This window comes from Spinacia oleracea, chromosome 3 (genome assembly GCF_020520425.1).
Source record: "Spinacia oleracea cultivar Varoflay chromosome 3, BTI_SOV_V1, whole genome shotgun sequence".
Taxonomy (NCBI): domain Eukaryota; kingdom Viridiplantae; phylum Streptophyta; class Magnoliopsida; order Caryophyllales; family Amaranthaceae; genus Spinacia; species Spinacia oleracea.
In genome coordinates this window covers 45,199,553-45,211,677 of record NC_079489.1, presented here as the reverse complement: position 1 = coordinate 45,211,677, position 12,125 = coordinate 45,199,553, and the positions used below count along the sequence as shown (strand labels likewise).

Here is a 12,125-nt window from a genome sequence, read left to right as displayed (position 1 = left end):
CCCCATCATTGTTATACTCTCAATCATCACCGTGGCCATTCTCAGCCTGGGATATCGACGTCATTGGCAAAGTCACTCCAACAGGCACCGGGGGTCATGAGTTCATACTGGTTGCTATCGACTACTTCACTAAATGGGTCGAGGCCAGATCATTCAAAGTGTTAGGTTCCAAGCAAGTGGCCCAGTTCATACAAGAAAACACCATTTGCAGATACGGCGTTCCTCACGAGTTCATCAGTGACCAGGGAACCCATTTTCAAGGAGAGTGTGAAGATCTATTCACCAAGTACAAGATTCAACATCATCGCTCTTCGCCTTATCGCCCACAAACCAATGGGGCAGTCGAAGCAGCCAACAAGAATGTCAAGACCATCATCATGAAAATGACTACAAATTACAAGAACTGGCCCCAGAAGTTGCATTTCGCATTGAGGGGGTATCGAACTTCAATTCGCACTTCAACTGGTGCAACCCCATTCTTGTTGGTCTATGGAATGGAGGCAGTACAACCTATCGAGCTGGAGATACCTTCTCTAAGGATAGTCCTCGAAAGCAAAATCCCAAAAGCTGCATGGGTACAAGCAAGATATGACGAGCTAGTCATGCTCGATGAGCGTCGGCTTCAAGCCGCTCACCATGTACAAGTCTATCAGCGCCGAGTGGTCAGACATTTCAACAACAAAGTCAGAACCCGAAACATCAAGGAAAACGAGCTTGTCCTGAAAGCCCTTCGCAAAAGCACCATGGACCCAAGGGGAAAATTCAAACCCAACTGGGCAGGCCCATACATTTTCAAGAAGATCCTCTCCGGGGGAGCAGTCAAACTAACAGACGTCGATGGAATAGAATTCAGATCTCTGACAAACCTCGATCAACTCAAGAAGTTCTATGTCTAAGTTCCATGTTCAAATTCAAGAATCCAATTCAAAGTCCCGTAAGGTCGTCAGAACTACGTCCGGCCTGATTCCTTAACGGGACACGTAAGCAACCTCATTTCGAAGCCCAGCCACTTTAATACAAAAAAATTCAAAATTTCCTCAATTAAGGGCATCCTAAAAATCAAATCAAATTTCAAAATTCTATTGTTGTCTTTATTCCAAATGTTCCAATTCAAAGCAAAGCATGTTCAAGCGGAATTTAACACAATAACTCTTTATTTGGCCCTAAGGCCTTCAAAGCTAATTCAAATACAAAGTCAGGATCAAGTGAAGCAAAGTTCAAAAGCCTTTTCACTTCCTAAACACATTTTCTAAACACATATTCCAAACACATTCTAAACACAATTCCTTCCAATACAATTTCAAACACATTTAGCCTACAAAGATCTAGGGTCGGGTGACTAAGCTCTCGAGTCTTGGCACCTTGAGTACTATCCCCTGGCTCCTCCCGCAATCAATCATCAATCTTCCCCTTGCCCAAGCGGCGGGAGAAGGAACTTGCTAGCCTTCCAAGACGGGAGGACGACGAACCTCCTTTGGACTCCGAACGGTCAAGCACCGGATGGGCCACACTCCCGTCACCTTCCTCATAGTCAGCTGATGCAGGAGGTCTAGCTCTAGAACCTCGGACTCTAGCTGGTCCGGAGAGAGAAATGTCCCTCTGTCTTAGGCCTCTCATCCATACAATGTACCCCGCAGACAGAGTAACTGGCTCAGGTGGGAACTGAATACTCAAGAATGGCTTGGCGACCCAATACCGCCTCCAAACTTCAAGTCGATTGGCATTCAGCGCAACAGGTTTCAGGTTCTCTTCAGTACAATCTGAGATCTCCTGTTTCAAGCCATACTGTCTCATCACTCGAGCAGGCGAGTAGAAGACCAGCATTGTGAGGCTTGGCACCCTCAAAGCAGTGGAACCAGGGGCATGTCTCATAGCAGCAATTCCCCACCAAGGAACTACCCACCTTATACAAGATTCAAACCCAGAGAGTGCACTTCGTCACTCGTCCAATGAAAGTCGGCCATACATCATGGGCCGCACGGTGAACCTTTTTCTATTATAGCTCTCCATGTTCTCCGGTGGTGCCACCAGCATCAGCCTCTCCATAAGCCAGACCTTGGGGAATATACAAGAAAAGCATTTTAAAATTCAACATTCAAAATTCAACATTCAAAATACAAGTACAAATTCAACATGCAAGAAGGCTCCAGATCCTTACTTGGAGTAATACCGGACTTCCCGACGGCAAAGAAGAGGGGTCCGACTTTATCATGTCAAGGCCCATCAGTGTTTCGCCAATCACAAGCGGCATTGGGTCCCGACCGTTAGCAAACTGCTCTACAATCTCTATTAGGGAGGCATCACCATTGCCAAACCCCTGTTTCGAAAAGAGGAAGCGAGCAAAGAGACAAAAACTCAAGGCCCTCAAGCGGAAAACTTTGGGAACATCAAGCCCAGCAAAGTAGGTGACAAGGAGGGACAAAGCCACCCCTCTTCTATATACAACAGCACTCAAAAGTGGGGGCTTCAAGCCCAAATATCTTTTAAAACCCAAGAAGAAGTGTTCTTCAACACTGGGCATGCATGGCTCTAGCATAATGGGCCACCCCAATATGGCGCTAAACTCTTCAGCGAGGGGACATACCTCATTATTCCCAAAGAGGAAGACATGATGATTCGGATCCCAAGCCTCCAAAGCAGCAAGAATGAAGTGCACATCCATCTTTACAAACCGGAAGGAGGCGAGCACCCCAAGATGCATACCATCAAGCTCCCTCTTCTCCAATTTGCCTAGCGAACCAAGCCACGAGTTCAAGGCATTATCAAAGGACATAGCCATATTTTCTCTTCTTTTTCGTAAGGAAGTAGTGTGCAAGGAATAGCAAGGAAGGATTGATGCAAGAAATGATCCGAAATACTCCCTATTTATACAAGAGTTGGCTTGCACGACAGCCCGCTAGCGCCAGGCGCCATATCCTGCGCCAAGCGCAGGGGCCTGCAGCGAAGGACGAGGCCACCGTCCTCTTTTATGGTTCCGAGTACACACTCTTTAGTGTCTCGGACAGCAAAGTACAAACTTCCATTATTCAAGATTCCAAAGCCGCAAGCCGCGCAATTTCAAGCAGTCCGGATCAACGCTTCGGGCAGATTTCGGTTCAAATTATTCAAAGTTCAAACATTCTAGTCCTAGATCGGCGTCCTAAGTCGAGTCTGCATATGCATACCAAAAGTTGAATATACTTTGACTTGCGCTTTTCCTAACCAAAAAACCTCAGTCAAAGTGGGGGCTTATAGTGGGTATATACACCCGAAAAAATGGGCAAATTTTTTCCAATTTTTTTTGCAAATTTTTCATGCATGCATATAGCTACAAATTTCAAAGCACACACAACGCATACAAGTTCAAATATTCAAACATACAAAAGCCAATCTTCAAAAAATTTCCAAACCAATTCAAGTTCAAAACCATACAACCGTACAAAATTCAAGTTCCAAACCGTACAAATCCATACAAATACAACCCAGCCTATACAAAATCAACCCAGGTAAGCTGGAACTCGCTACCATGCAGGGTCAGTTTGAGTCACCATCAGCTGTAATGTCAACCACAGGCTCCTTGTCCCTGTTCCGCCTCCTAAGGCGCTCCAGATCTCGATCCAGCTCTCTCCCAGGGGTACCAGGATCCTGCTCCGAGATAAGAAGAGTGCCAGGAGAGGGATGAACTCCCTGCTGAGGAGAAGGATACTGATAAGACGGCGGGATCGCCATGAACTGGTACGGCGCAAACATCTGAGCCTGACGCATCCTCTCCATCTCTGACCAGTAAGCCCATGAATCCGCACCCCAAGGCTGAGGACCACTCCCTCCGAAGTAGTAACCGGGAGGAGGAACAAAGGGCCTCGAACTGCTTGCACCTCCAAACGAATGCCTGGTAGGATCAACATATACAAAAGGGGCAGCTCCCCGATCAGCATCCGAATGCCTCTGATGAGTACCAGCACCGGACCCCTGTCCTAGGTCCAAACTCCGTCCCTCCTGCCTCGAGGAAGTCTCCGCCTGGGGCTCCCTACCAACGGAACCTCTGCGGCCTCGACGGCGCTCCTATACAAAATACAAATTTCGAGAATCAACATCCAAGTTCGAGTTTCCAGAATACAAATTTCAAAATCCAGAAAAGCATCTCTCTATCCTGGCCAGAAAGCTTCTGGGTCAGCTTGGCACAATGCCTCTTCAAAGAATCAATCAAAAGCATCCAGCGACGCACTCTCACCCGAGGCGCCTGCATACAAAATTCAAGATCAATTCCCTGTAACACCCTAATAATTCCTTGCTTTTTATAAAACATTTTCCGACTTAAAACACAGGAATTACCAAGATATTACCGCCACCGTGATAACGGCTAAGGCTATTTACCAGAATTACGCAGCGGAAATAACTAACTTTCAAAACACATTAAATAAATAGTTAATGGTCATTAAAACAAGTTGGAATCGTTGAGGCCCAAACTAAAACAAACCGTTTGAAATCCATTAACTGAAAATAGTAGTATTAGTCATGACTATAAATAGAAATAGAGTTTATAAATTACGGAAGAATAAACTCTCAACTCGAATCCCATGATAACTTCTCCCGCAAGTTATCTCTACAAACCTGCTTTATTGAAAATCTACTCCCCAACAACGCAAATGCAATTGATGGATCATCATAGGGTCATTAAGGCGAAGGCCATGACCAGAAGACATGAAGCACGAAGTCAGCAAAAGCTGAGTACGAACAAGCTAGAATAACATTCTATCCTAACATGCTTCACTCGACAAATTAGATAATCCACATGCAAAAGCCATATAATAAACAAGTAAACATGGAGACAAGACTCGACACGAGACACGACTCTTGACTCACAGATTAATAAAAAGTAGCTTCGAACGGGTAAAGTAAAGTATCCTCAAAAGGAAAGAAAGGGTGATGGGAGCCAACCATACACCAAAATAAGTCGGGCTACTACCGACAGTCGGGCTATACCGACGGGAATTCCAATGCACAACGGCATAAAAGAGAATGAAACAACGTCTTGTATCATTCTAGGAGTACAAGTTTTCCGGCAAGACTCCCCCCATTGTTCATACTCAAGGTATATATGTTCCAAGAGTTTTGAAGCTCTTTGGGTTACACTTTACGTTAATTAGTATATTATGTTCAAGGCGACTCAAGACACAACATACAAACAATTGAACAATTAAACAATTCAACAATGACACTTCTTTATTTATTTTAATTCTTTAGGACTTGTGATCAAACAAGACTCAAGTGAAATTACTCCCATTGTTCCTTCTCAAAAACACTGTTTGAGATAACCCGACATTGCTTATTAACAAGCGGGGTGTGCCCTTAGCACGAATTGTCCTTAATTCAATTCACATAGACTCTCTAACATATTCTACCCCTTTGGTAGAATATATATTGCTCACTGGCAATATTCGACTGGCTCAATAATTATGCTAGACATCCTGTACTATAGCATAATAATAATCATAACAACTTGCATGCGCAATACTCATACATGCAAACCAACTTGAACAACATGCTTGACATAATTCAACGATTATAAAAGTCCATAACATGAAAGTTCAATAGAATCTATAAGGCATAATTCAATTCATAACATGCTCGTTGACATAGATTCACCCATAATAATAACATGCTCGTTCTCAACATTAAACATGAATTCATAATAACATAATCATTCCCAATCATCAAACATGAATTCATAGCATATAAGTTCACATGATTCGCATTCAATACACTTCACAAAGTCCTCAAGGGATGGGTGGTCACCCTAGTCTTGTACGTACCTGGAATACCTAAGTACGGGGGCCACTGTGCGAATCACGACTCACTACAAATCAACTCCTATAAAACAAAATAAGAGAACTAAATTATTATCCATGTTTACTAAATTTCCAGCAACTATTTAAGAAACTAAAACCCTTAGTTTAAATAAAATTCATTCATTAATTGGTAATTTAATAGTCTCAAATAGTCAACTCAAGTCCTAGCATAAAAACATTGACTTTTTCGCTTTAAAACCCTTAAAAACCAACTTTTAAAGCTCATAAACATTCTGAAAATTTTGATTGATTCCCATAATTTAAATTGCCATTAAATTAATTATGTAAATCAATTTCTTAATCAGTTTGAAACCAAAACCCTAGCAATAGTTTAATCCGAAAACATGTTTTGACTTCAAAAATCCACACTTTATAACATATAAAATCTGAAAATCATAATTTAAATCATCAAAACCAATCTCTTTAATTAGAACACAATACTAACCCAATACGGTGTTCATAATCGTTTTAATTAATCTAAACAATCCAATAATTAAACTCAATCACAATAATTAAATCAATTTAAAACTGAAAATTAATATTTTTGAAAACATAATTTGATTGTCCCAATTCAACAACACACACGCACACAAAAATTAATTGTGTTGTGTGCGTGTGCGTCGAACAATCAACGCAACAACACAACACACGCACGCACCGCAGCAGTAGTGCGCACGAGCACGCGACGAGGGCGAGAGGGGCAGGCAGGCGTTGGGCGCGCAACACAGCGACGAGCGGGCACGAGCTCACGTGGCTGCTGGGCGGGACGACGCGCACGCAACACACAGCAGCAGCGAGGGCGCGGCGCTGGGGGGCGAGGCGACGAGAGAGAGGGGGCACGCGAAGTGCTGGGCGAGGGACAAGGCAGCAGCAACACGGGGCGCTGCGGGCTGCTGGACGAGGCACGACGCGTGTGGTTGGGCGAGCACACATGGCACGACAGCGTGCCTTGTGCTGCAAGCAAAGGGGTCGGACGAGAGGAGAGGGAAGGGTGCCGCAAGGAGAGAGAAAGTGAGGAGAGAGAGGGAGTGCTAAAAATTTGTGAGGGTTTAATGAGAGGGTCTATTTATAGGTTTTCTTTCCCCTGTGGGCTAGGTTAGGGTAATTTTGAGTTGGGCTTGCTTTCGGGCTTAGTTCATTAATTTCCTTGCAAGCTTTGTTGGGTTTAATTAAAACAAAACGACCGGGCTTTAAGTTTATTAAATTCATTTTTGAAATACGACCCAACAATTCCCGATTAAATAAATTCCTTGAATTTATTTAATAAAAATACGGTTTTCGAAATAACTAATATTTAAATTAATTAAAAATAAAAGTGCATTTAATTCTCATTAAATGAAATTAATTTGTAAAAATACAACGAAATGCTTTATAAATATAATAAAATATATTTATAATTATAGAAAAATACGAGGTATTACATTCCCAGATACAAGATTACAATCAGTTTCAAGAAAATGCAACAGTATTTACAGCTGCATAATGCTCGGGTACAGCATCATGCGATCTCCGATGCGGAGGAGAAGCTACAGGGATGGTCACCTCCACCTATTCCCCGTCCGAGTTCTCATAGCGGATGACCCTATCAGCATAGGGAATGTCCTCAGGATCAACCTCCTCCTCCTACAAACATTCATACAATCATACAATCAAACCGACATACAAGAATACAAGAATACAAGAATACAAGATACAAAGTTCGAAAGCTCACCGGCAGTACAAAGCGTACTGGTGGAGCCAGCCTCCTCAGGAAGTCGTCATAGCTACCCTTCCTTTGTACAAAGTCCCTCCAAGAACGGCAAACAACATCGCCCCTAGCATTCACATAGAGCCGGGCAAGCTCTTCATCCGGCGCCAGCATGGACTCCGGTGGGTCCTTGGGGACAAACCTATTCCCCGAACTGTGCTGAAGGGACACTCGCTCCCCCAGATACCACATGTGGCGATACACCCCTGGGAGAAAAACCCGCCGTCCAGGCAAGAAATGGGCACGAGCAGCCGAGGCAGGTACAGGCGCGTTAGCAAAAGGACGCCACACCACCTGCAAAGCAGACAACTCAAACAACTATACAAATACAAATACAAAAGAGCAAAACAGTACAAAAATATTACCTCATCAGCAGGTAGAACTCTCCAAGCTCTGCGGGAGGCAGCCAGAGGCACCCTCATGCGCACCGCTCCTATCCAAGAGGCAGCATACGGGTAAGCCGCATCTCCAGTACGATCCGGCGCCAAAGTCGGAAAGTGCTCGTATATCCAAATCTTTCAAAAAGCAAGCAAAACATCAGTCAAGTTCAAAATACAAACATACAAGTACGAGGCACAAAGTACAAGGAGTCTTAAATACCTCCAGCACACTCCACAGAGCAGCAATGCTCGGCTCACTCTCCGGCGCAGTCCGGGAGGCCCACTTCATCTCGTACAAGAGGTGGCTATATGCCAAACCACCCCAGTTGTAGCTCGAAACAGCTCTCAAGTCCTGCAAAACTGACAAGAATCTAATGTGCACCCGACTGTTCCTTCTCGGGGCCACCACCCTACTCACCAAAGCTAAGAGGAATAGCCTAACCCTCTGCTCTGCAGACACACCCACACCACGGATAGCGTCCGTAATCACCGTCACAGAAGAGTGGGTGTCGTCGTCTAACAAGTCAACAACAGGGCCGAGCAAGTCCCTGGCAGCGGCCGAGCGCCACGTCAGCTCCGAATCAAAGGTCACGTTCCTTTCAGAAAAAGGAAGACCCGTAATCATGGAAAACGCAAAAGGGGTAATGGTGATCTCCCCCCATGCCATATGAAAAGTGTTGGTGGTATCCCACCACCGCTCCAGCAAAGCCCATAGCCGGGGTTTGATCCCTATTCTCCTCGAAGTACCTCCCATGGCACGCCAGAAATCAACCAGGCCCGTCTGCAACCAGATTCCCATAGCCTCCTTGTCAGCACGGATGGCTTTAAAGGCCTTCTGAAGCTCCGTCAAGGACCAGAAGGTGCGAAACGGCTCTCCATCGGCCTACAGATGAACGAATCAGCTCAAACCTTATACAAGTACAAAATACAAATTCAAAGCATAGTACAAGACTCACCAAGCCAGCGCGAGGCCGCTGAGACAAGTGAAACTCCGATCGAAACACCAGATCGGAAGAACTCCAACCAGTACCAACAAAGGCAGGTGCACTCCGGGGAACCATACCCCCATCCGGTGCATTTACCGCAGTCGCTTCATCGTCCGAAGCATCCTCCTCAGCATCTCGAACCACCGAAGATTCGGCGAGCTTCCTCCGAGTATGACGAGGCATACTAAATCAAGAAGAGTACAAAGTGTCAAAATCCTAAACTGGGGGGTATCCTATACTAGCCTGTACAAAGTCAAAAATTCAAAAAATCCCCAATGGCAGTACTAATTCAGCCAGGGACCTCTAGTTCAAAATACAAGTTCTACACCAACGCCTAGGCTATCCACGCCAAAGAAGGTATACAAGTTCTACACCAACGGCTAGGCTATCCACGCCGAAGCAGGTATACAAGTTCCACACGAACGCCTAGGCTATCCACGCCGAAGCAGGTATACAAGTTCGACATCAACGCCTAGGCTATCCACGCCAAAGCAGGTATACAAGTTCAACACAACGCCTAGGATACCCATGCCGAAGCCAGCATTCCAAAACTCTACAAACAACATCCAGGCATCCTAGCCTATTCTCTCCTGAGACCCCGCAAGGTCACCAGTGAGACTACTATCTACAAATACCAGGTACAAGATTCAAGAAAATTTTCAAAAGTTCAAATCTACAAGTTCCAACAGTTCCAGTGGCTATCAAACAATTCTCAAATTCAAGAAGCTTAAGCACACAAGCGTCATTCCAAAGTACGAGAAAATTCAAATCTACATGCAATCCTAGAGATTATTTCATAAGAAAAAACATGAAATACTTACATGGACAAGGCAAGAACAAGACCAAGGGGAGAGGCTAATCGACCTTTGAGAGAGAAGAGCAAAGAATTCAAGAGAGTGTGCCTCAAAATGGCACGGCAAGGGGAGCTTTTATAGCTCAACCCCGCGCCTGACACAGAGCTCCGCGCCGGACGCTGCCTGCTGCATGCGCAGAATCTGCCGCGCACGGTCTCCCGTGCTGATTGCACGTCCTTTACTGCTACGGTCTTCCGCACCAAGCATCAAATGTCGCATCAGGCCATCTTTCGAAAATACGGGTATACACCCGTATCTCCAAGTAAAAACAGATGAATATTTCAAGGATACAAAGTCCAAAAAATACAATGACTCAGGCGTTCGACTCCCAACGGACCCAAGCTCCAGGAAAGTCAGCCGAAATTTCAAAATCTTAAGGGCCAGTAAAAAGCTCTTATCCCCAGTAAAGCACATCCCCAACGGATCAACTCCAGGTATTTAAAATTCAAAAATTCAAGATTCCAAAATTCAAAATTCAAATTTTCGATGCCAAGCTCCGTCCCGAACCAAAGGTGGAAGAGTACAAGTACAATCGGAGTCATCACAACCGCACGGAGGTAGACTCTATCCTTTTTTCTAACGCCTTTTTTGTGCAGGTACCGGCGTACAAAGAATGGTCTTGATCGTAGAACGTCTTGACCGTTCTCCGTCCCAAGTCGAGTAATTTGACTAGCGCTTTCCTAACCGAACGCTTAGTCAAAGTGGGGGATTCTGTAGACACCTAAATCGTGTCTCCCCTCTGGGATGATAACGATACCATTATCCTTACTAGGCGGTTGGAACAACTCCGTGCGGAAATCTCAATTCCTAAGAACATGTCCAAAATACAAAATCCAAAATCCAACTCCCGAGGCCGTTCCCCTCCCGGAACTCGGTACAAAATACAATTTTCAAAAACCAATTTTAAAATCCAAGTACAATCTCATCTAGTAGACCATTTCATTGGTTTTACTAAGCCTTTTCCACTCAAAATCATATAAGGCAAGTCAAATTCGGGCGCCGACCCACAAAACCGAGCAAGTCGGGCCTCGTCCCGTAAAACCGAAATTCAAAACCCAAAACGGCTTGTTTTTAGACGCAAAATCAAGTCTTAACCTCCAAGAAAACACTACACGCCAAACATCGTACTATTCGTACGAAGGTACATCAATACAAGACAAATCAAGGACGGAGCCCGCGTCCTTGTTTTGGCGGCATTCACGCCATGTCACCAGCGCCCAGCGCTGCCAGCTGCCTGTTGCGCTGGCAATGGCTGGCGTTTAGCAGCCATTTTCCCTATAAATACCCCCTAATTCCAAGCATTAAGGGAGGCAGATTCGATATACAACGTCGTAATACAAAAATTACGCCTCAAATCCAAATCAAAAAATCCTTCAAAAACACATACAAACTTCAAGTCTAAGCAATTGGAAGCTCTAAAAGGAATTCTTGCCTAAACCTAAATAGGTAATTTCGAACCCCACCATATTCAATCATGTTTCTTTGATTTTTCTATTTCAAAAATGATTAGCAAGTTGGCATTTTTACTACTAAAAATGTCACTTGCAACAATCATACATCTTTCAAAATTCAAACTTTTCAAAATACAAAAATGCAAACTTTCAAGATTCAAGGATGTTCAAAGTTTTTTGTAATCACTTCTTTGAACTAGAATCACTTTCAAGTATGGAGTAATCAAAGATGACACCTTTCTAACTTTTAAAGGTTTAGTCTTTTGAGATTCAAGACTCCATTTTTCAATATACAAGTTCAAGTTTTCAAATTTCAAGATCCGATAATGTTTAGGGTTGCTCATGACTACTTCCCTAAACTAGGATCCTTTCAAAATAAGAGCACATCAAAGGTCTAACCTTTTCAACATTAAAAGGCCCGATCTTTGAGATTCAAGTCTCTTAAGCTTCAATATTTCAAGTACAAGTTCAATATTTCAAGTTCAAGTTCAAGTATTTCAAGTTCAATATTTCAAGATTCAAACTTTCAAGTTCAAGTTCTATATGCAAAATCTAGGATACTTTGGGATGAGAAACTTCTCCCAAGTTGAGATTTTTGGCTTTGAATTCGTGTCGGGCGCACTTATTTTTACGGAGCCGCTTGGCGTTCGAATCTCATGTGCCCAAGTACAAATTTCAATTATACACCTTTCAAATCCGCAATTTCAATATCGCACTTTCAATTCCGCATTTCAATTCCGCACTTTCAATTCCGCATCTTTACTTGCCTAGTCCTTCTAGGCAATGTGGACCTACTCCCTAGTCCATCTCTAGGGGGTCTTGTATTTACTAATTCCGCACTTATTTACTATTGTGATGTTGCTTTATTTGCTTTATTGC

The 12,125-nt window shown here is 43.9% G+C and overlaps 1 protein-coding gene across 1 annotated transcript; it reads right to left on the bottom strand.

Annotated features, from left to right (window-relative positions):
* Positions 1-7,251: 7,251 nt before the first annotated feature.
* LOC130468980 (protein MAIN-LIKE 2-like) lies at positions 7,252-9,455 on the bottom strand. The gene is made up of 4 exons (XM_056838022.1): positions 8,176-9,455; positions 7,941-8,090; positions 7,540-7,869; positions 7,252-7,451 (listed from the first exon to the last, which is right to left on the bottom strand). The coding sequence occupies exons 1-4, from the start codon at positions 8,752-8,754 to the stop codon at positions 7,377-7,379; spliced, it is 1,134 nt and encodes a 377-aa protein (XP_056694000.1). The 5' UTR covers positions 8,755-9,455; the 3' UTR covers positions 7,252-7,376.
* Between the last annotated feature and the right edge of the window lie 2,670 nt (positions 9,456-12,125).